Here is a 25,322-nt window from a genome sequence, read left to right on the forward strand (position 1 = left end):
GCAGTACAAAAGACCTTAAAGGGCGGAAACAAATTCAGGAACATCTGGCAAAAAATAGCTTTAAGGCATTTAACATGGCTTTTCTACATATTGAAAAGGTGTTTTTATAAATGTGGACCCACTACACAAGTGCTAAAGTGCTTGTTTGCGCATAAAGCCAGAAACATTCAACCCCGCGCCCTGTTGACAAAAGTGGTTTTACGTGTTAAACGTCACATCTCAGTTAGTGTAGCGTTACTGTTACTATGGCTTGAACACACAGAAGTATAGCTCACCCAAACTAACTCGTGTCATTATAAACCTGCATGACTTTCTTCTGCAGAACAAAAGACCCGAGATGTGTTCTGTTTAGTCAAACAAGTTGAAACCACAATATTGAACCATCCCTTTAAACCATGGGTCTCAAAGTCCGTTCCTGGAGGGCCACAGCTCTGCACGGTTTAGCTCAAACCCTAATCAAACACACCTGATTCAGCTAATCAACATCTTCAGGATTACAAGAAACTTCCAAGCAGGTGTAGTTTAGAGCTGTGGCCCTACGGAGTTTGAGACCCATGCTTTAAACATTACCAGTCCTGTTGCTAAAAGCAGGATAGACACACAACGGTTTACATTTGGAACATTTAGCCAAAGCAACTTAATCCAGTCAAGGACATGTTTTGTTCAGTATGCTGTCAAACGTGTGCACCAGCTAAACTACACAGGAACAAGTCCATTTTTTGACAACTAGGCCTGTAACGCATTCATAGCTGAGCACATGTTCACCTGGAAAAGCCCTTGGTTTAATATTAAGCACGTTTACAACCCCATTCAACAGTTGAAAAAGATTAGGAATTAAACATTTTCTATGAACTTGCAAAATGACGACATGAGCAATTTTGTCAAACGAAAATTTATTGAAGACATTAACAAAAACAAGCTGAGCTGACACGTCTGAGGAAAGTCCAAAAACAGTTCACAGGATCATCAAGACCAGGATGCTTCCGCAGAACCAAGTGATGGAAACCAAAGTCTTTGTTGAGAAGATGGCTTGGTTCACAGGTGGCAGATGAGTGGATCTTTAGTTGAGCTTCCAACAGACTCTTGCTTGAGAGATTGAAGTGGAAGAGCACTCAGCTTCAGCAAAGGGGTCCGTTTACTTTGACCTCTGCCTCATCTTTCGCCTTTTACGCTTCAGCCTAATGAAGAAAACGCGGGTTAAGACTTCATTCTGTCTGGTGCATTAGACACATGACACAAGGCCACACTATGACAAGCTTACCTGCGCATACGCTTCTTTCGCCACTGTAAACAGAAGACAGTCATTACTTTTTGTAAATGGATTTAAGTTATACAGACCAACATTTAGTCTGTTCAGAGCTTGCAGAACTACACATGCGCACATTTCATCGAGCGCTCCCGCCATGCAGCATGGCAGTTCAGACGGAACGTACACCTCGTTTACTCTCCCGAATAAGCAAAGTCTATATATAAAATACCTAAATGCACCATTTAGTTTCAATTCACCAAAGACTTACGGATTCTTTGCTTGTCGCAACTTAAAGGTGCAGCAATTATGCTCAGTGAAGTAGGCCCAATTACTCATTAGTATTTTTTAATACAAGCAGTGTACTAAATTACAGTATAATAAACTATACAAAGTTAGTGTAATAAACTTAAAAAAATGAAACCATATAAAACACGTAAGATAAATTACAAAATACGAACAGTTTGGACTAGCCACCAAAGGGTTAGCAACATTAGCCAGATAATGACGAACCACAAATTTACGCAAACACAACATTTCTACTCACCTTCGCTCTCATGATGAGAAGATTGTTCTGTAAATAAACAAAGACAGTTAAAGATTTAGATGGATGGTCCGTTAAAGTGTTGGATTGCTATGGATTGTATTCAATGGCTACACAAGCACAGCAGCCACAACTTCCTTACCTCGTCAAGCGATAGCAACGACTCCAAGAGAACGTCATGTAGGAGACGGCCAGCTTTATACTGCTCGATTACGTCATTTTCCAGCGACAGTTTAAGAAACGCGTGCTGCGGCAGCTGCTGGCAATTCAGCCTCGTGTTAATCCATTGGACAGCATTTATCAGCGCGTTTACGTAATAATCATTTTTTATTCCAGCGTGCAGCGTTTTATTTCATGTACATACAAAATTATAATGTCATGATAAAGGTTAATATTTTTGTCACTCATTTCAGAAAGTGAAACATATTTTATAGATTCATTTTACACATATAGTGAAATATTTCAAGCCTTTATTTCTTGACATTTTGACGATTATGGCTAACAGATAATGAGAACCCCAAATTCATTGTATCAGAAAATTTTTATCACTAAAAAAAGAATATTTTAAACAGAAATGTCAGGCTGGTGGTGTTGGTCCACTGTGTTTTGTGAAGTCAACCCAGCCATCTACCAGGAAATTTAAGAGCAACCCGGGCTTCTATTTCAGCTGAGCTGTGCCACAGGCTGATTGCCTCCATGCCACAGCATTGATGCAGTCATTTATGCAAAAGGAGGCCCAACCAACTGCTGAGTGCATAGAAATGAACATTTCAGAAGCCTGACATGTCTGTTTAAAATATTTTATTTATTGATGTTACTAATTTAAGACTAAATTATTCTAATTCTCTGAGACACTGAATTTTGGGTTTTCATTATCTGTAAGCCATAATCATCAAAATTTCAAGAAATAAATGCTTAAAATATTTCACTCTGTGTTATTAATCTATATAATATATGGGTTTCACTTTCTGAAATGAGTGACAAAAAATATTGACCTTTTTCATGATATTACATTTTTGTAGATAGCCTGTATACGTGAAGCACAGATGTAGTACTTATTACGTACTCGTATTTATTAGTAATGAACTATAGTGGTTTAGTTTCTGCAATGTTTGGCGTTTTAATAATTTAATTTGGGATCTTTAAATGTATGTATTTGATTTGTTTTCTTTTAAACTAAAGGGTAAAAACTGATCAAGTATACAGTAAACTAAGAGCTTTGCAAACTAGTGCAAATTAGTATAAAACTAATTTAGAATAAAGTTGTTATATGAGTGAATAAAAGATACAATATTACTGCAAAACTAATACATGTTTAGGCTTCTGAAATATGAGGTCCTGTTAAGTCAGAAAAAGCAGCTCTGCGTTTTTCATCTGACAGCATTTAGATTTTCACACATTACAAAAAACAAACTAGACTTTCGTAATTTGGCTTGTTCAATTTATTAGGTGTACTCTTACAAAATGGCAGGATAATTTGGTCAGTTGATATAGTCAAACAATAATTTCATATTTCAAACCTGAAGGAAAATCTACCGAAAGACTCTGGAAAAGATTTTGTAATTTGGGAAATACTACAAACATGAACGCCAAATGTCATCTGACAGAAATGGAAAGCTTACCAAATTGAATAACAGTACTTTCGTTGCAGTTATTTTGCTATATTCAAGCTGTAGTGAGACAGTAACTGCATCAAATACAAACTATAATTACTCCCAATTGACAAAACTTCATTACAAAAAAGCAATCTTGAACAGACCTAAAACAGGGATCCTATCTGCAATGACATAAATCACACGTTGTAGCAGTGCTGATTAATATGTGCCATTGTTACACTTTTATTGTTCATGATGGCTTTTACAAGGACAGTGAAACTCAAAAGATCCCCAGTGTTGCCTTCTGTAAACAATTAGTCTGTATCTACCTGCTCATTTTATCCTCCCTATCATATGAGTAGCAACTACTCCAGAGAGAAGCAACCAAACAAGAGTTTGGAAACTAAGTAAACTGTACAAACCCTGCAGCAGTCTTATATAGCTAATGAGGAGGTATTCAAATAGACAGAAGGCTTGGCCAGAAGGCCTCTCATTGGGGCAGGTCATAATTAGCTTTAATGTTTTTTTTCTTTGGGCTGTGCAGAGGCTGTCAGTCATCTTGGTTGGCAGTGGGAGTCTATGCAGCAGCTTGGCTCTCAGCCTCCTCTGGCTGTCCTGTAGCGCTCTCTGCATTTTTTGATGCCTGGGAACAAAAAAGGATTAGAATACCACCAGCAGAATACCACCTTAACCAAAATCTCATGATTAATCTCATGATGAAAAAAACCCATTTACAGGAGGCAATAAGTGTGTTGTTTAAACATTTAATAGTATTTAAATTGAACAGACCTTCTTTTTCTTTTTCTTCTGTGCCTTGCGGCTGGCTGAGCTTTGCAACAAGGCCTGCAGAAAATAGAAGACGCCATTTAACACAGGGTAAATACAACATTGCACTAAAGAATCATTGAGTTTAACCTTTGTACACCTATTCCCTTACTCCCAATTGTTCCTTACCTTGAGCTCTGGATCTTGTACTTCATGCTCAGACTTGTAAAGCTCTGGATCAAAATGTCCAGTGGTGATACGTAGAGGACCATTGGCCATCAGCATCACCGTAAACTTGAACTGTGCTACAAATTCACCTTGAAAGAGAATAGGAGTCAAACGTGAGTAAATGGACCGTGACAGATCAAGATCTTCCATGACCCTGCCGATGGCACAAAACTACCTGGTGATGGAGCAAATGTGCTAGGGAGGATTTTTTTCATTTAGGTGCTTACTTGCATGGGTTTAACCTTTTCCTTGTCATACTTAGTTGATCATTTCCCATATAAAATAATGATATTTTATTACTGTTATATTAATGTCTCACCTTCCTTCTCATGCAGGACACTGAAAGGTTGAAGCAGCTCATGCTTTGCACACTCGACTACGCCTAGCCGAGCTTTAGCCTCATCCTCAAAAGCCCTGATAGAGAAAATGACAGACAAAATAAAATGGACAAAGGTAAATAGTATTGTTTTTTGTATTGGTTCAACACCCAGGGAGGGTACTTACTGATAAAACATCTACTTGAATGCACTGTGGATACTTTGGATAAAAGTATCTGCCACATGCACAATGCATGTAAATGTAAAAGTGACCTAATGTACTGTAATAAAGGATTACCTTAATATTTAATACATAAGGTAAATATGTAAGTCTAAACTGAATTGCTAAACATAATCTATTAGATGCTGAGAAAACCCATTCACAGGCCACTTAAAATTGAATACCTTAGAGTGAATGGCATGGTATCAAATCGTCTCTCCACCTCACTAAAGAACATCCTGGAAGTCTTCATCTTCAAGCCATACTGCTTGTTAGGGTCTCGCTTGTAAACGGTGGTTCTCTGGCCAGAGTCTTTAGCCTGCATAAACAGTGATGCGATCAGTATTACTTGTGTTAATGGAAGACACATCAGGAACACTGACATTAAATACATGTAAAGAAAATATCATTTCACCTTTCCTTCTCCAGTGCTAATGAGCACATCCACAGCATACACCTCATGCACTTCAAATTCTGCCTTCTCATGGTCCTTCCTGAAAGTCGACAAGGATGATGAGCATTTGGAATTAAGGAACACTATAAATATTTGTATAGACCAAGATCTGATGTCCTCACTTTTGCTGATCACTGGGGTTCTGAATAATGGTCTTCTCTCCATCAATGACATGCTGCTTCAGTTGATGAGACAACATACCTGTTAACAGAAAGAAACAGGGCATTAATACCTATATTTCAATTATAGTTAGCAGTTGGTTTTTAGTCAACTCACCCTCTATGGCTGTGCATTTAAATGACTGGGCAATCTTATTCCAGGCCTCTGTGACCGCAGTGTTCTGAGAGACAAAGAGAGAGACACCAATAACTGATTTATTATGGTTTTTTTTTAAAAGATTTGTTTAAACAATAATCTGTCTCTGTGAATGACCAGTGAAACACATTTAAAAGACCATTAATTTGCCTTAGAAACATGCCAAAAGATAAAAGAGATTCTCGAGACTTCAAATAAAAGGTCAGTTCTATATTGAAAATTCAGTAGGCCTACTATAAGAAAAAAAAATGTGAATGCATTTTTTCTTCTAATAATAGTCATTTGGTGTTGAAATTTGGGTGAAAAACAAATTAAACTTCCTGCCATTATTAATGACAGATAATATAAAGATACGAGTCATTGTAACTAACCTGATTTCCAGGCTTAACCAGCCGAAGAGCAGCTTCTGCACACAAGTGGGCAGCTTTAATCACATCCGCCTTGCGTCCTGTCACAGGAGCATCCTAAAAATTAAGATAAGTAATGGTATGTAAACGTCGAAAACATCACACTGACAGACCGAAGGATGAGATCTGTGGCACCCGATAAAGAGTACAATACCTTGGTTGCACCAACCACAAAGCTGTGAGCGACGTTGGAGATGAAGCCATCCACGTGCACTCCAATGTCGCTGTGTATACAAGTAAATTACAGTATAAGCAAACGTTGAAAACAACCCGAAGGAAATGCAAACATAAAACAGTACAGAAACCAAACTCACATTTTAACCAAGTCACCATCTTTAAGCATGTAGTCTGGATCACTTTTCAGAGGTGAGAAGTGGCACACACAGTTGTTCACAGACACACAAGTGGGAAAGGCTATACCTGTTGGATGAGTTCACCACATTTAAAAACGTCATATTCAAGATTTTAAAGAATATGTTCTGGTTTCTAGACACGTGTTTACCTTTCTTGATATCTTTTTCCTTTTTGAACACCTTGCCCGTTTCAGCAGTGATGAAAATATCTCCTTGCTCGCAGAGGCTGATCACAGACACGCCAGGCTTGGCTGCTTCAATGACAGCCTTCAAAGCCTCTGTTTGAAAAAGTTTGATAAAATGAATACATTATATTCGTCGTCAACACATATCGGAGCTCTTTCTAAATCAGAACCCTGCACAGTTATGTAGTCTAAAGGAGATCAATACACATTTAATCAGTAAGAATTTCTTGGAACGGTGGCAAAGAAATTGACTGTCCCGCAGACCGACAGTGGCAGCAGCTTGCTCAGCATTACTATTAAACTTAAAATTAGACAAAATTTTAAAATAAGTTTAAACATTATGAACAAAAACGTGAGGACAATATAAAATGGCGATGATATGTCATCTATGATCAATTAAGAACTTTAAAACTTGAGCACGTTCAGCTTCAGCGCCAAAAGTGGCAGCACTACAACTAACGTTACCGCTAGCTGGCTAATATGCTAACATAAAAACACTTAACATTGCACTTTAGGTGACACAATGTCGGTTCTCGTTGCTAATTATTGTGATGTCAGTCCAAATCAACCGAAAAACAGGAAAAATGGCATTAGTTCCTATCTCACTACAGTTCCTGATACTAGACTAGACAGACACATGGCCGAGCAGCGAGCTGCACCGTTGCTCGGTCAAATTCAACCCTTAATCTCGCATAAAGCTAAGTTACAGAACCATGCTTACGATTTGCTATGTCAGCCCCCATCTTGTACTTGGTAACCACCAAGTCATCAGCAACGGTCTGCTCCTGCTGGTCGTCGTCTCCTGACATGGTTGTCAATAGTGAAATTCAAGGGGAACTCGTAACTTTTTTCCCTCGCTTCGCTCGTGGGATGATGGGGCACGCTTCACATCTCACATCCTGCGTCACCAGCCAGCGAGCAGCCGTAGAAACGTTCAAGATGGCCGATTACCGTGACGCATTTCAAAATAAAAGTAACAGTAGGCGCACTTGGAAAGCAGACGTACATTGGTTTACAAATTAAAGGGATAACTGTTTCTCAACCCCAAAATGAAAATTCTGTCATCGTTTACTCGGCCTCAAGTTTTTCCAAACCTGTAAAAATGTTTGAATCCCTTTTTTGTTCTGTTGAATACAAACTAAGATATTTTGAAGAATTAATGAAAGCAGTTCTAGGGCACCTTTGACTACCTTTAAATTTTTTCCTACTAGAGTATTGAATGATGTCCTAGATGTCCCCTTGTTTCCAAATATTTTCCTTGTGTTCGACAGCACAAAGAAATGTATACAGGTTTGGAACACCTTAGGAGGGATTCATGACAACATTTTTCTTTTCGTGTGAATTGTTCCTTTATGTGACCTCTAAAGTAAGCAAGAAGATATATTTTATTAACACCTACAAAGATACATTTGTAGAAGATTGTCAAATGTATTATAGTTTCAAATCTGCCGAGACCTTTGTAAATTCATTGGGTTGGTGGGATAAAAGTATTGGATGTGCTTGGTATTTGTTAAAAATGTGAAATACTTTTGTTAAGATTTTGTAGTCAATTTTATTTTACAAAAGGTTTTAGTATAACATATTCGAATCCCCTTTGTGCATAGAGTACAGGTCTAATTTTATTGCATATTTCAGCACAAAAACAACATAAAAGTATTAAAAAGATGACAAACAATTCTTTGTATGATTTTCTATTGATTAAAAAAATCAAAATACAAGAATTGATATTTACATTTACATGTATTCATTTGGCAGACGCTTTTATCCAAAGCGACTTACAAGAACTTTCCCAAATTCATCCACTATAAAATAGTAAACAGAGTCATTATCTTACAAAAACATATCTATAAAACCTTATAGTTGGAGTTTGAGGACGAACAAATGGAGGTAGGCTGATCTTCAACAGGATCAATTATTTCATACTGCAATGAGACAGCATTTCACTTCACTTTCACACAACAAACACACACATATAACCACATAATGTGTAAATGTGTCCTGAGATTCATGCTGGTTATGCCTTATAGAAAATCTTTATTGTTTCCATTGTTCATCCATCACCATGTTTGCGTTTGTCAATTAAAGTATTTTCTTCAGTTTTACGTGCATACAGCATCCTGCTTGTGGAAAAGTCTGCTGTGCCAGTAGTCCGGGTTATCAAAGCAAGTGCTTTGCTCCTCTATTCCATTATACACTTTCATGCAGGACCTGAGACTGTTTTTTTGAGGCTCTTCACCCACTACTGTCCTTCCTTTTACTGGAATGTTCTGATACTCTGGTTGATCTCCTTCACAGCAAGGTTTCCCAGAAGCCTCCATGTCCACATACTCACCATGCCGTATATTGCTGTGAGAGTCCTCCGTGGCCTTCCGTCTCCCACTCTGTGTTGTTGTCAACCTAGGCAGCTCACTTATATTTTGGTAAACTCCTTCTCTGCTAACCGTCACATCTGTACTGCTGGTCCTCACGTTTGAGGTTCCTACACTTTCGCCTGTGGTGTTCTGCTGGTGTTTTGGTAGAGTTTCTGTACGTATGTCCATGTATTCATACTCTACTACCGCTTCTTGGGGCTGCCTCTCCTCTGAAAGGTTTTCTTCTACAGCATTGCTCTGGGAGGGAAGTCTCTCAGAACGGTTCCCTTCATTACATGTTGCTGTTTCAATGGGACTGTCGCCGCAAGCTCCAGACAACAGGCTGTCTTCTTCAGGGAGATTACTGCAGTTATCCGGATGCTTGGTTTGTGTTGGGTCTGAGTCTGTTTTCTGCGGTAAAATGCATGTATTTGCTGGTTTGGTAGGGGAGGATTGCGTGTTCAGTAATGCAGAACTTTCAGTGGTGTCTGTGGGTAAACGAGAGAGCTGAAGGGGCTGTTTATTCATCAGCTCGTACTCTTGTGTGGTGTCTGGTTTTGGTATAGAGAGGGCAGACTTGGAGCCTCTGGATAACCTATTACGATGAACAGCGCTTTTGGAACCTAAGATGGCAGAGAAAAGATATGACATATAATGGCATGCACTGGAGTCCTTATGACAACTCTGTATTGTAAGGAACAAACAAAGGCCTGAAATGCTCAATTTATTTCAATATTTATTACTATATGTCTAATTACGCTTGATTTATTTTGTACCTCTGTCTTGGTTGCGGGTGTCTGTGGGCAGCACATAACCATTATAGTCCTCGTCTACACCCTCTAGGCCTGGAGAAAATGGATCCGAGGCCACAGACACACTGGTAGACATGTAGGCGCTGTCCATACGGCTGCCACCCCTGCGCAGGCTGCCCGTTTGAGAAGTGAGTTCAGCCATTTCAATGTCTCCCATTGTCCCCCAGCCCTCCGAGCCCTCTGACTCTGTCCTTGCCGATCCAGTTCTCCTCCTCTGGGCTCGAATCTGTGTGTGAGACACATCAATTCACATTATGTCACTTAATGTGATCTAATGCATGTTTAAACTATGATATAACCAGAGCACTTTATTCACTAAAGTCGTGTCTAACTGTTTGCAGAATGTAGCACAATGATACGGATGCTGACCTGTCTTGGGTCGCCCCCGGGGCCAGGGGTCATGGGGAGGTAGCCCACTGGTGTTAAATGGTCTGAGGTTCCCTGAAGAGAGAGGGAATGACCACGATGGGTTTTATTACCAGCATTGCATTTTTCAGAGTACATGACAGTTTTTTTATAATGATGCATGTTTATGTAAAGTGTTGTTGTTTTTATTGTCAGATGAGAATAACAAACATAAACATGAATATCGCAAGCATCTCACCTTGTAAGAGGCCATACGGAGGCGAGAATGACTCCTGGCAGGTGACTGGAGGAGAGGAGGTGTGTCCAACCCATCCCCTAATACCTCATCATCTTCGTCCTGTAAGTGTTTGTCTAAATGTGGGCCTTTAACATCACGTTGGTGGCTTTCATCTGCTCCATTACAATCCTGAGAAGGCTACAAAGAAAATACAAAATCAACCATGAAAACAATCGTAACACTGCCCGGGTGTCAATTGTTGAGCAAAAAAAATCTGTCATCATTGATTCCCCGTCGAGTTGTTTCAAATCTGTATACATTTCTTTGTTCTGATGAACAACAAAGAAAATAAATGTACAAAGATTTGGAATAACTTGAGGTTAAGTAAATGAAGACAGAATTGTCATTTTTGGGTGAACTTTTCCTTCAACTTGATTTCTTACTTTTACCACAAGGTACCGTGGTGGATCCCTTGCCATTCTTGTAAATTCATTAGCCAGCTCTTTAAACGTAGGCCTTACGTTCTCATCAATCATCCAACCTGGTGAGAGAAAGGATTAAAATAAAGATTAAGAAAACAATATAAGCGCTCTAACAGTTTGTGTACTATATCATTAAATGTTAATCTACTCTTTTCTTACATTTGACCATAACCATGTAGACATCTATAGTGCAGATGTGTGGCTGAGCCAATCGCTCTCCTTTTTCAAGTAGACCTGGCACATCATGGGGATGCATGGTTGTATATGGTTCAGCTCCGAATGACATCATCTCCCATACAGTCACCCCTGGAATAAGAAAGTTTCTCTCGAATAAATCAGGGTTCAGGAATAGATTCACACATTAGGAAAATAGAGATAGATAGTGCTGGGACTCACCAAAGCTCCAAACATCACTTTGATGAGAGTATCTCCCGAAAAGGATGCTCTCCAATGCCATCCACTTTATTGGTGTCTGAATAATAAACAATTTTAAATGAACATCAGCAAATGAGACATTTAACATTGAATGCTATTTAACCCTTTGATGCATGAATGTTCGAAAACCTCAGTGAGGATTTTTTTGTGTTTTCATTGCTCTTAATTCATTTACGCATATTTGTCAATGAGATTTCAGATGTATACTGAAGTGGACAGTGTCTTTTCTAGTTTGAAGAGATTCTGTTGCTGTCCACTTTAGTGGCTTCTATGCATGAAAGGGTTAATACTTACTTCTCAAGTATTGATCACCTGCCCTATATTTTAGTTTACAAATAGAAATATATAATAGAAACATTTAGTATATATATATAATTATCTTATTTCAGTCTAACTTAAAATTGAAGTCTGTGATGTAAATGACCTTGTGTTCACTGTACAAATATTTCTTGTCATCTGGATAAAGCAGGTCTGCAACCCCAAAGTCTGAGATCTGCACGATGTAGTCACTCTTGAGAAGGACGTTGCGTGCAGCAAGGTTCCTGTGGACTATGCAGTGCTCCTCGAGATAATACATGCCCTAAAGTTACAAAATCATGGGCCAGTAAGCTTTTGCTAACACTGACAAAGCCTCAAACGTTTTATTAGTATCTCCAGCGATCTCACCTTAGCGATCTGCACACACCAGTTGAGCAGACGCTGGGGGTCCAGGCTGTCTTTATGTTGTTGAAGGTGTTGCAGTAAGGATCCTTGAGAGCTGAGTTGAGTGACCAGCTGGAGACTTGTGCCTGGACAGATACCAAGCAGACGCACTATATATGGATGATCCAGGCTGCCCATTGCAAGCATGTGCTAGAGACAGAAAAAAGTAAGAATCGGATGAAAAACGTTTTAATAAACCAGACCACGTGTTCAATAAATGCATGTAAAATTGTACGTTAAGTGCAAGCTGGTGTGTTACATCTGTAATCTCTGTGAAGGTCTGCCGGCCACTGTGGTCTTGGATGGTCTTTATTGCCACTGGGATTTTTACAGAGTCTCCTTCAGGCATCCAAAAACCCTGAGGAGAGATAAAATAGGTTAACTCACATACCAAGTGCGGATTGCACTGCCAAAAAGTAAATTCAAATGGGAGAGGTGTTCCAACCTTGTTGGCAGTGCCAAACACTCCATATCCCAGAAGTTTGCCCTTTCGCAGCTCTTGTGCTTTTAAAATTCGGGCGTGAACCTTTGTCCCCTTCTCTCCCGGATCCAGTGGCTCCATGCTCTGTTTAAAAAGAGGAGAAAATGTGCATCAGATGATGTAGAAGGTGCATTGGCCCATTAAAAATATTTGGGATACGCTGCCTTGATTTCATGCATTAGATGATAAATATCAAACCAGGTGGTGTCTGTAAACCAATGACGTTTCTTAGACATTTTTGCAATTACTTTTTAAGCAGTTGTTCTTTCATAAAAATTATTCTAGGTTTGATATTTGATTGCCAATGCAATGACATTCATACACATACCTTTTGGTGTCACTGTTTAAATGCGACTTTCCATATCTAATATTTCAATATACCATGAGTCTGTATCATTTTTACAAATGGCTTAAAAAGGCCATTACATAGGCTCTGCTATCTGCATTTAATGTACAGACAAATCGTTGTACATAAAAATGTGTGAGAACATTAAGTGACGTACTTCACCACTCTGCAGGTACCTCCTCAGGGCTCTTTTACGTCGGATTGCCAGGCCTCTGTGATACAGCATACCGAGCACAAACAGTGCCAGGAGCACAATGATACCAGCGAACACAGCTACAGCTATACCTGCAATCTGGGAGCTGAGAGGAAGATATCTTGTAAAGGGAAAGGCGAAAAAAAATCTTGAACTTTCACATTAAAACCAGTAGAGGGTGATGCAAACCTTTTGACTTGTCTGTCTGGATCTATACAGTCTCTTAGTGTTGGGCCTGTGCATCTGAAAAGGGTACAAATACTACTGTCAATACTGTGTAGTGGTCATGGGCAAAACAGACCTATCAATTATTATCAATGGTATTGGATATAAAATAAACAAGAAATTAAAATATTACAAATGTACATTTCTGGCCTTCGTTGTGAATGATTCATTGATACGTTTTATTTCACAGTATTTCTTTGTTTTCGAATTCTTTATTTGACATCATAACAACTTATTTTTTCCCTGGAAGGACCTTGATGTGTGAGCTTTTGTATAAAGTTAACTAAGGGGCAGAATACTGTAGCTGTTTGGGCATGGTTTTAATAAACAGGTATACAATTTAATACAGTATACAACAACATCTATTTAATGTCTAAGGGATAAAACCTAATTTTATGCATTTTCTTAAGTGTTTCATCTTTATCTTGATACAAGGGAATCGACTCTCTAGTACATACATTTTCAAATTTACTTTGTACTTTTTCAGTACAAATATCTAAACATTCTTAAATGAAGATACATTTACCTAAATGAAAAATGATATATATAAATGAATGTGAGTTTATGTTCTTTATGTTTCTTAACCCACTTTGAAATATTTTTCTTATTTTAAGCTTAAACTCACCTTATTTAGATACTTTTTTAGGAAACGAGACCTAATATCTCATTTTGTTTCTCGAATAAACATAACTTGATTATGAATGTTTAGATATTTCTAAATAATTCAATACATTTAATTTTATGCAGTGTAACATTATGGAAATAACTTATGACTTTAGTGCACATCAGTGTTGGTTAGAGCTTACCCTCCTGTACAGTTAACGTGACAGAGTTCACAATGACCCTTTGTATTCGGGTACTTAAATATGGTCTGACCCTTCTCCCCATTCACTCCATTGGGACAGCTGGAGACACAATGCGGACCATCCATCAGATGTGAACACACCACACACTGATCAGCACCCTGATACAGAAATAAAATACACAATAAGTTACATATAAATGGAATGAATAGTTATTGTTTTCAGCCGCAGAGCACCTGCACTATAACACACAGTTCAGATGAATTTCCTGTAAGTTAATAGTGAAGTATTGCACAATGTACATTTACAGCAAATAGCCCGCAAAGCCGGTCTGGCAGGTTACCGTAATCTCCAAACACAGATATTACACGGTACCTGAAGTTTGGATGTTTTATCGTGAAAATATTCTTGTTTACGTCATCATCATAACACCCTCGAGCACTATCGTACACTGTGATGTGAGGTACATGTCAAACAGGCTCTGGTAAAAAAGACTTGGATACCTTAAAGTTAAACTGCCATGTAAGCAGGGAAGAATTGTTAAGACAAGTGTGATAAATCTGAACTGTGCTACTTTCAAGAGGACACCCAGAACGCATTATTTAATCTGCAAAAGGGACAAAACCCACATGGTCTTTCAAGTGTTTCAAAATGTCACATGCCTTAAATGGTTTGACTAGTTGCCAGATACCAAAGATGCCATTCAGCTATGTTGAGAAACACAGGAAACAACTAAAAACATATGCTTTACGGTGTTGCGTACTTCTCCATGACACGTTTGTTGCCCATTTTGAGATAGACACTCAGGGTGACAAGCAAGACACTCTCCACTAGGTGCTGCGAACTCCCGCGGCTCACTGTGGACACACATATTTTGTGAGCCAAATTGATACGATGGAAAACATATGAAGATGAATGAAACAGCACAAAGAACAGCCTCCGTACTGACCCGGTGTACAAGTTGCAGTGCGCCACACAGGTGCCTTGTCGACTGTGATTCCTGCACAACAAACACTGCTCCGGTCCCGGGCCCCAGCATCCTGCATCCGAACACAACGGGTCACATACGTGGCCCTCTGCTTCTGTTTACACAACACAGACATAGCAAATGTTTGTTTGTATGCAAGTTAACGAAGGATGGAAAAGTAATAAAACGCACATGTGAAATAAACAACAAGTAATCGACGGTCAGGGGAAACAGGATGTCTCACCACATTGGTCCTGGGGTTTGTTGTCCTTGATGTCGTTGTTGTTACGTCTGCGCTGCCGGCGGCTACCGGGGAAGATCTGGATCCAATCAACGGTGTGGTGATAGCATAAGTTTATGTTGTTACTGATGTAAACACTGCCGTCGCTGATCTCACGAAGAGAATGTAATCCAAGAGATGTGAGGGACGGAATCTTCATAACCAATAAAGAGAAGGGTCTAAAGGAGTGAGATAAAGAATAAAATGAATAAAACGAATAAACATACACAGCCAAAGTGAATTATTTTGAGAAGTTGTCTGTCACCATCCCAAAGACCAGATGCACCAGACGATAGCAAACCAAAGCAGATGAACTAATTATGACCCCAATCAAAAGTCAGTTCAAGAATCTGCTCAAACATGCTTTATTAATATTTCACAACTTATAAAGCTGTCATTATTTGGCACCCGCAGTAGGAAAAAAAGCAATGTGAATGTGTCTGAGAATTGTTGACAATACATAGACACCGGCTTTCAGACAGTAAGTAAAGCAGCGGTTTGTGGGTTGCAGGGTGTACATACCTTTTAGTGCTGGGGGACAAACATAAGCATGTGTGAATGAGGAGGGTAACATACAAAAACACAGGGGACAAAAAACAATGGTGAGACGCATGCACAGACTGTTAAACTGCAGAAATAGAAAGCAATAAACACTTAGTGGAGAGACATACATATTGGATTAAATGAACATATGGGATGTGACCAAACAGTTCTTGGTCACCATTGACTACCATAGTAGGAAAACTTTGACTACCATTGTCATTTTTCCTACTATGGTAGTCATTGGTGGCCAAGAACTATTTGGATACAAGCATTCTTCCAAATATCTTTCTCTGTGTTCAGGAAAACTAAATCTATACTGATTTGGAACGATATGAGGGTGGGTAAATGAAGACAGAATTTTCATTTTGGTTTAAACCTCATCCTTAAAAACACATAAACGCACACCTCAACATATTAGTCTTACCTGCGCAAAGATCTTCCCTGAATAGTAGTGAGACTGGAGAAAACGGACAGATCATTGAGCTCATCGGGCCAAGACTGAATATTCAAAATACCTACAATTCACAAACACACACTGTTGAGTCTCAAAACAGTACTAAATAACTTAAAAACTATTACGAACAGAAAAATCAGTCCAAGCCAATATCATACCGGTAATTTCTTTGACGGTGTTAAACACTTTGAGTTTCTCGGGCTCCAGGGGTGGTATGTCATGATAGCTATCTCTGCAGAATAGAGCAGAGCTGAAATTAGCAGAAGCAATCATTGTAATGGGCTCCATGTCATTCCTCATATGTCAGTGCAGAACTGCAGGGGCCAATCTGCTCCCTGTCTATTTCTCAATAAATAACCTGTGATATGTTCTCTAAGATAGTCAAAGAATGGGAGCTGTGGAGTGTGTGAATCACATGTTAATGTTTTGCTCACGTTTGGGTTTTGGACAAATTTGTCCCCAATATATAGTAAAGAGGGTACACATACACAACAAGACTACAGAGAAACAGCCTTTATGACAGTGTTTATTATGCAAGTCTTACCCTTTGATACCCAATATAAGAAAATGTAAACTGCCTTGGATCTTGGTACAGTTGATAAAGCTGTCTATGTTAGTGGAGTCCACAGTCTGTCTGTGACTGGCTCCAGTGCCTTCACATACTATAAAGAGAAAGAAAGAGAGAGACTTAAGTATTATCAGTAACACTCTGTGCCATACAGAGCACAATACAGTATGTGCTTTATTCTGCAACAGAAGAACATAGACTCGTCGGGTGTGAAAAAAATCTCAAAAGGATATTAAGATAAATTGTGACGTAACTCTGTTATGATCTAACAAATCTTTTAGTCTGAAGGTGTATGTCTAAAGATCCAGTGTGTAATTTTTTGGAGGATCTATTGACAGAAATGCAATATACTTCAGGTTACTATGTCTTCAGAAGTAACTATGTCTTCAAATTATTTTCAAAAGCAAAAACGTGACGACATTTTAGTTCTGTGTCAGAACTAGTAACTAGTGCTTCAAAGGGGAGGGGTTAGCGGTGGAGTATGCCTTTGGCTGTAATTTGTAACCTCACAGCTAGATGCTGCTAAATTTCATAAACTGGACCTTTAAATGTTAAATATTTGAAATAACTTTTGTTGACAAAAATATAATTGTACATGACAGTAATTTCATCCATTATAAAACATTTTTTTAAAGTTTAAAAAAAAACTACCTATAAAAATGCGGATGTGGACATTTCTTCAATATTGTTCAAAAAGCTTCAACACCTCAAGTAGCTGAGTGATAAAATGCCTAGAGTATGATTTACCAAATTCAACGCAAAGAGTTTTGATTTCTTTTGGATCCTTTTTTCACAACATAATTTCTATAGTTGTGTTATTTCATAGTTTTAATGAATTTACTATTATTTTAAAATGTGGAAAAATATAAAAATCCAATGAGTAAATGTTTCAAAACATTTGAACGGTGCAGAATGTGTTATCATGAATGATTAGATAGACAATTTACCTTTGGGGCACAGGCCAATGCAAGATTCACACTGTTTAATAAAATTTTTCTCTTTTTCTGTTTTACCAGGAGGGCAACTGCTCACACATGCGCTGCCATCCACAACAAAGTGTGCTAGATAAAGAGAAAGAGATTACTCAAGAAAACATTAATAGCATCATATTCAAGTAAGTCTATGAAAAGCCCCTGACAAAACTAATTTTGGAAACTCACTAAAGCATTGTTCACACACTTAGCGAGTGTGTTAAGTCAAAGCCACAAAGAATAACAGCCGGCTGTGGTGTGGCAAGGGTTAAACCTGTGTCATGTTTACAGTGTTGTTAATGGTCCTCCATGGATACGTCGGTGCAGTTTCATTCATTTTCAATGAGCCATATCATTCAAATGCCTCTTTGAACGCATTCACAGTACGATGACAATAATTTACTAGCTTTGCTCAACCATGGTTCGAACCAGCTTTGTGTTAGTCACATCACCAGGCGACCACTACTCCAAAATAAAACGATTACTTATTTTACTTTTCTTATTCTTTGCCATAAGATGATCAGAGTGAGTTATAACTCACCGGGACATTTAGGAACGCAGATTGAACCAAACTGGTACATGGCTTCAGAATTGGGCTCCAGCTGAAAGGTCTGTCTGTTGTACACCAGAGGCCAAGGGCAGTGAGGGACACAGGCACCTGAGTGATTGACATGCCGACAAGCCTGTATCAAAGAAAAGAGTGTTTAAAAAGCGTTTTGCTCTCTGATAATAGATGTGGTGAATCTTGTGCAGTGACGGCATAAAGGCAATAGTGCCAACACTCACAAAGCAGTTAGTGTCCCGTGGCCCAATGCAGCCTCCAGCACACTCTGTATGGCAGCACTCGTTGGGTTCGGTCCCAAAGCAGTGACCGTGGCACTGAGGCGCGCACACTGTTTTTGTCACTGTAACATACACAACGCATTCTGTTAACATGATTTGCAATGTACGACTTTACTCACAACACCATAAGCATATCGGTTACTTACATTTTTGGCATTGATCTTTGCTTGGACCCCAGCAGTATCCTCCACATGTAGGATCACAGAGTGCTGTATACATTCATTCATTGTTATTGCATAAATAAAAGTCAATTAAGAATGGAATTCGTGTCAAAATACAATTTAATTACACTATGACACAAACCTTTATCTCCATTGTTTTGGATCTCAATACGAGCATCACCGTCTCTGACAATGTCTTGCCATTTGATCGAGAGACTCAGGTTCTTGTTCTGGACGAACTGCACTCCACCTTCCAAGATTTCTGGAATTTCAATAAATACAAATCTGATTTATTTTCCTATGGAGAATGTAGAAAAAGGCAATCTGACCTTTTAAAATCCCTTGCAAAAATGTTAAACAAACAAAAACGCTGACAAGAGAGTATTAAGCATTCAAGAGAAAAGTAAACAGTGGTTTGAAGCAGATTCTTGGAATCTGAGAATTCTGGCATACTGATAACAAAAGCATGGACTTCTGTGTTGTCTTAAGTGCACCTCTGCTGATGTTCCAGATACGTCTGAACAAGCCTAACGGTATAAAATATGTAGTATGATTGATGTGATGTACCAAAGACACACTTCTGCTGGTAGTTCTCTTGAGTTTCTATGTGTAAAGCATTCTCCCCCAACGAGTGTCATGGGTGTGTATGCATATGCGGCAGATTCTCTCCTACACATTTCTCCAATCACCAATTGTCAAATATTCCGCGTGGCAGCGTATGTACTAATCTTCAACATCTATTTGTTTTAAAAGTACAGTACAACATGACAAATCTTAAAAGGACTTCCTTGAAGCATAATTTTATGTTAAACAAGACTGCAAGACCTTGTCCACATGGATAATTTTTTTTCACTTATTTTAAGGCCTTTGACTCTTTTTCCTTTTCTTTTATTTCTATACAGTTTTGTATTACCTGTGAGGTTGGTGAGACCCAGACTTTCCAGGCCATGGTGGCCCTCAAAGTTATGAAATACAGAAAGTGCCCATTCTTTTTCATACAGACTGCTGCCGCGAATCACTCTGAGTTGGTTTAAGGGTAGCTGGCTGAACTGGTTCATAGCAATGAGGATGTAACCTGTGACCTCTCTGATACTCTTAAAGAGATAAAGCAAAAGAGATAAAGCAAAGCATGATTATGTCACATCTCATGATTTGATTGGGCTGTATTATATGCAAAATTATTCGCTTTACCCCAAGAAAGGAGAGGTCGAGGTTATCCTCCATCTGTGTGATCTCAAGGTTGCCAATAACAATCTCGCATCCGGTGTAGCGCTCCTTTAGGTTGTTGTAGTGTTGTGCAGGGGTGCCTGTCGAGCTCAGTGCATTCTTGGTGCCCGTGCAAACTGGTGGGAATAGAGAAAAATGGTAATAGAAATATATGCATTTAAATGATCTTTTAACTGTTATTTACAGGCATAGTTCACCCAAAATGAAAATCTCAGCATTTCAGCAAAACAGAATGTGCATGTTCATCTTTCTGAATCTAAAAGAAGCCAAATATAGCCCTATTGAAGCATCAGCATCCACACAAGGCATCCACTCATAGCTCGCATAAAGACTTCATGCAGTGGCCATAATACAAGGTCATTAACATAATGAGGGCAAGGTCAGAGGTCGCCGAGATGCTACGGAGTAACATGTACTACAAGAAAACTGAAAGTCCACAACTAAATTTACAAAGGGGAGAGTATGAGAGTTTCAGACAGAGATGGAATTCAGGGTCACTGGCCTGAGGTGCAAATCATCATTACATCCGCTGGACTCAATGCTAAATTGACATGACACAAACAAGACTGTTTTGCTCTCTCTTTCTCATTCCTCCTCTCTCTTAATATCTCTCGCTCCCTTCCTGTGCCTCCCTTCACCCCACCTATAAAACACACAGAGATTTTCCTGACTGTACTGTATGTCATAACTCTTGAGTGTACCGCAGTGCGTCTGCAAACTGGCAGATTTGTTCTCCTTAAGCACGTGTGTACTGTGTGTTCTCAAAGCTCTGCTAATACTGGCTGTGTGTCTGGTTAACTACTCCTTAAATTCGATTGACGGCATCAGTGTTAAAAGCAATTTAGAAACATGTGAAAATGTGTATACCTGTTAAAGCATATAAAACATATTTCATCTTTCAAAGGACAGCCTTTCTGGATGATTGTTCAGAAGCGGGGATCGGTGGCAGGAAAGTCGAGCCTGCAATTCTATTGATGTGGGCATTTTTTTGTCATAGGGGTTGTATGGTATAGTTCAGAGACTGGCAGAGTCTAATCTTCAGCTGCATGTCTGGAGCCCAAGGCTCTATCTGGATATGCGATCTAGAGAGGCATTATTAATGAACAAAGCACAGGATTGTCACTTAGCTATAAATGTGCGGCTCTGTTAATGTGTAGCTGTGATTGACAGTGACTCTGTGTGTGTGTGTGTGTGTGTGTGTCCAGAGCTGAGATCATACAACCAGACAAAAGGATGAGTGTGAGCGTAGTACTTCATAAAGGGGAGGGGGCAGTTTCGGGAGGCAGGAAGACATAATCTATAGATGGTTTCAACGGACACATACGCCTGGTGCTAATTTCTGGTCTGTGTTTGTTGATCGGTCAGGCTAGTGGCTAATAATATAACTATTTATATTTTATTTTATTTGTATAAATATTTACATTTAGTCATTTAGCAGACGCTTTTATCCAAGGCGACTTAGAAAGAATTCAGGGAGCAATAAGCGATATGTCATACAAGAGCAATAGTACGATAGGTGCTAATATAAATATTTTTTACAGTATTTTATTTGTATAATAATTGTATTAAATAAACAATTTCTAAAATTGTATTGTATATTAATCTTATTAAATTAAAATTAGTTGAAAGGGTCGTGTAACTTAAGTTTAGCCAAGTAACGGTTCTTCTGGTGACCCAGCTAGACATACTTTTAACTTGCTTCTAGCTAATGTAGTTGACTTGTTTGTCTTTTGCTTGTTATCAGAAATAAGCTACAATGACACTATTCTTTGCGGATGTGTACCGAAGGTGAGTTTGGCAGTCATGCGCAGTAACATTTTCTTATGTTGTTGCTTTGAAACCGTCTATAAGTGAAAAACATCTACTGGTGCCAATGCATGAATACTTTTACATCTGCAGCACTCACATTAATGCATAAAATGTGTAAAGTGTTCTGCTCACAGAAATTGCAAACCTTGTAAACGTCTAAATTCCCGGAAATAAAAAAACACAATTAAAATGATTAAATACTGTGTTGTTGACAAGCACTTTTTATTGGTTAGATATTTAAAAAACATAAAGCGTCACTGATAAAAATGATTGGTGGCCAATAAAAACATTAGAGAGTTATGAGGTTTCATAAAGACAGCCGCAATATTCACTTCATTCATGTTAATTGGGTAAAAAAGTGCATGCAAAATGAATCCACACAGTAAACATCTTAAATAATGTCTATAAATGTGGCCTTTTTTATTTCATGTTTCTAGGATAAAGGTTACCTATTGGCTCAGGTGCTTCGAATGTTATCTGTCCAAGAGTCTTACCACATTAATGAAAGGAATTTCAGTGACATAGACTGCTGAATGAAATTTGAGAAACACCCTGGTACAAAGGGCTATGCAGACATGTAAAAGTGTACACACCCACATGACTTGTTCATATTTGCAGTCACATAGGTTATTGTCTGGATAGCATGCACGGATTCACACAAACACACACATATCCATAATGCCTGGACACCAATAATTTATGGATTCATTCATTTCTGTTCACTGACACACGTAATCTTGAGTCAACAGCACCAACGACAGTGAGAAGGGGCCTTTAAGGAACCTATATTAGGGTGAATCCAGCAATGCACAATGATTATAGTCGAAAGTGGTTTAACAGCTTTGAATCAAGGCGGGGACTGGCCAGGTTTGACAGATAGGAGAGTGAAACAATAAGAAGTGAAAGAATCTATGTCATAAAATAAAGTGCCAAAGTGAGACAGTAAACGAAAAAACGGCAGGCTTCCAAAACATACACCCGCACCCATTCACGTGAATTTCTGCAAGTACAGACTGCTCCAAACAACAAGCCATCAGCGGAAAGCTGTCATTGGAAGGCACACATAGTTTTGATCTCTTTGCTTGGATATATGCTCAATGATGTGCTTCCATATTCTGCCGTATTAGTCTATATGAACAAGCTCACAGGTTACTGTTTGTTTTTGCGCCATCAGGAGATATTTTTATTAGGTCATTGCTGATGTCAACCATTTAAACCTTCCTCAGTCTTGGCCTCACTGACAGGTAAAGGTGCTTAACAATATTAACTTACATCCTATCACTTAGGAGCCGTGAACTTTGGAGCCGTAACTGGGAAGGAGTGCTTTACGACATGGCAATATAGCCTCTCGCCTTGTGCTTTAATAGCTCAGATACAGATTAGTGACGTAGTACGACTGGTGGCAATACAGGGGATGCTTGTGATTGGGTTGGGTCTTCTGTTCACAAGACCTGCATTGCTTAGAGTTCATGAATGTAATTGTGGGGAAAGAGCTAGTTGTATCCTAAAGCTGTTTTAAGTGAAACGATTAGACTATGCAAAACAAAAGACAGGTGAGTTGGACCACCTGTTATCTGTAATCTTAGATTTTCAAACAACTCTTCAAACAGAACACCTCACGTCATCCCCATCCTGGTTCATAGTGCCAGTCATATGTTATAAACACAATGGAGACCTGATCTAGGGTCAGTGCCAGTTATAATTTTGGGTATTGGACCTATTTGATTAAAGATCCCTGCTGAAAAAACCCACCAGAAACCATCACAGAATGGTATCCATTAAAATACCATTATGAACCATAAGCTTTTCCCAATAAAACAAAATTCCTTTTTGTAGTGTGTTTTGGGTATTCCAATAGGATTTCAATTGATTCTACTGGTTCCCATCTGCCAGATCACATCGCACCAATAGACTCCATCACATACCAGTAGACAACATTATAGTTCCCACTAAATCCAATACCGTTAACACTATAACATTACCAATCTCAAATTGTTTTAGAATCAGTTCAAAATGCATTGGGGAATACCCATAAACCCTTGCAGCTGTATAGTTTAATTATTTATGTTGGTCAAAGTACAAGAATTACATTAAGGTAAGTGAATATACATTTTTGTCAATAAATAAAGGGAAGGCATTAACTAAGTCAACGGAGTAAGTCATCTTATTATGGTTTTAAGTGTATGCGATTAAACATTTACAGATGGAATGGGACCAATGACAAATGGGACATGACCAGAAAATATAACAGTTCATTTCTTTCAGGAACTATAACACGTGGCAACCGCATTTTCTACCCAAGCAAGTCAAATCACTGGCAAACCAGTTTAACACAGTTAAATACATATAAAAATTATTGACCATAAAACAAATTAAATACCTTCTTGTGTTTGTAAAGTGGCCGGCTGGAGTACACACAGAAACATGAGCGCGCCCAGCGCGAGCACCTGCTGTCTCATCTTGACTCGCGAGTGAAGGATCCGCTGGTGCTCCCACAAGCGCACATGGGCATTCCGAAAAACCTGATAAAATGCTCCGGTGTTTTTTGCATAAAAGATGAAGAGAAAACTCCGAGTGTGCTACAATATCTTCAAAATATCCATGAAATTCCTCTGCTTGTTTCTCCCTCTATCTCCCTGCCGCCGGTCCCCGTCAATCAATCCAGTTAGTACGTCAAAAGTTCCGTACCGCTTCCATCGGATTTTCCCACATCTGATAACAACGTATATACGAGGTTTAAATGAGATTAAGAGTCTATCTTTACTCAAAAAGAAAATAAGTATGACGCACGCACATCACCACTCCCTCAGTGTACACTTGCAATGTTCAGTTTTGGACTGGCCCGAATCACTGCATGCACGCGCCTCTCCACCCAACAGCCCGTGACTCACTTATATTTACATGCCGCAATAAACAGCATTCTTTAAGCACGAAGCCATAGTTCTGGTCATTATTTAAGGGCAATAATCCCGCAGGTATCACACAGACAAACTCTTGTCTGCTCCGTTAGAAACCGTTTTATGACAGGGTCGTCATTTGCAGGGGGTCTTGCATGGGTTCTTGTTCACAGTGAACAGAATTATTGTCCTCTTGTGTTAATCCCCCCATTGATACATATAGACCGAGCTGTCACAAAAGGCACATTGTCGAGGGGTTTGGTGACTTGTGATCCCGTTGCAGAACATGTCTGATCTCAACAGAACGTCCACTGTACCACACACTCGCGACTGAAACGAACAAACGCGTTAACGCGCATTAAGTTTCCAGATCTGCTGCACTACTGACTCTGATGGCACGCTACTGGCGCATGCTTACAATTCTTCCTTATTTGACCAAGATAGTCTTTGAATGTGATGGAAATGGCTTGTTCCTATTTTTTCCCTCTAATTGCGTTTTCCTTTTATTTTCCCATATTTCTGTGGCCAAGGGTTGCGTTAGCAGCGCAAAGGTCATGGGT

General features: G+C 39.0%; 2 protein-coding genes and 1 long non-coding RNA gene across 3 annotated transcripts; all 3 read right to left on the minus strand.

Moving 5' to 3' along the window:
- Positions 1–873: 873 nt before the first annotated feature.
- Positions 874–1,962, minus strand: LOC306906543. The gene is made up of 4 exons (XR_013787848.1): positions 1,933–1,962; positions 1,794–1,820; positions 1,262–1,284; positions 874–1,178 (listed from the first exon to the last, which is right to left on the minus strand). It is a non-coding gene; the product is annotated as an uncharacterized lncRNA (long non-coding RNA).
- Positions 1,963–3,169: 1,207 nt separating this feature from the next.
- pa2g4b (proliferation-associated 2G4, b) lies at positions 3,170–7,629 on the minus strand. The gene is made up of 13 exons (XM_079477802.1): positions 7,351–7,629; positions 6,594–6,722; positions 6,406–6,511; positions 6,246–6,315; positions 6,056–6,148; positions 5,646–5,709; positions 5,492–5,570; positions 5,331–5,409; positions 5,101–5,234; positions 4,698–4,792; positions 4,340–4,467; positions 4,175–4,228; positions 3,170–4,028 (listed from the first exon to the last, which is right to left on the minus strand). Exons 1-13 carry the CDS (start codon positions 7,436–7,438, stop codon positions 3,963–3,965), a joined length of 1,185 nt encoding a protein of 394 aa, XP_079333928.1. The 5' UTR covers positions 7,439–7,629; the 3' UTR covers positions 3,170–3,962.
- A 601-nt stretch (positions 7,630–8,230) lies between these two features.
- Positions 8,231–24,899, minus strand: erbb3b (erb-b2 receptor tyrosine kinase 3b). Its single transcript, XM_079478752.1, has 28 exons — positions 24,246–24,899; positions 20,021–20,172; positions 19,743–19,923; positions 18,972–19,091; positions 18,815–18,877; positions 18,612–18,730; positions 18,367–18,508; positions 17,802–17,915; positions 16,831–16,948; positions 16,445–16,518; positions 16,257–16,347; positions 15,254–15,468; positions 14,992–15,124; positions 14,806–14,899; positions 14,046–14,203; positions 13,204–13,257; positions 12,979–13,120; positions 12,440–12,559; positions 12,254–12,352; positions 11,959–12,144; positions 11,717–11,872; positions 11,254–11,329; positions 11,017–11,163; positions 10,819–10,916; positions 10,397–10,573; positions 10,162–10,233; positions 9,757–10,018; positions 8,231–9,603 (listed from the first exon to the last, which is right to left on the minus strand). Exons 1-28 carry the CDS (start codon positions 24,322–24,324, stop codon positions 8,729–8,731), a joined length of 4,317 nt encoding a protein of 1,438 aa, XP_079334878.1. The 5' UTR covers positions 24,325–24,899; the 3' UTR covers positions 8,231–8,728.
- Positions 24,900–25,322: the final 423 nt, after the last annotated feature.

This window comes from Barbatula barbatula (assembly GCF_947034865.1).
Source record: "Barbatula barbatula genome assembly, chromosome: 17".
Taxonomy (NCBI): Eukaryota; Metazoa; Chordata; class Actinopteri; order Cypriniformes; family Nemacheilidae; genus Barbatula; species Barbatula barbatula.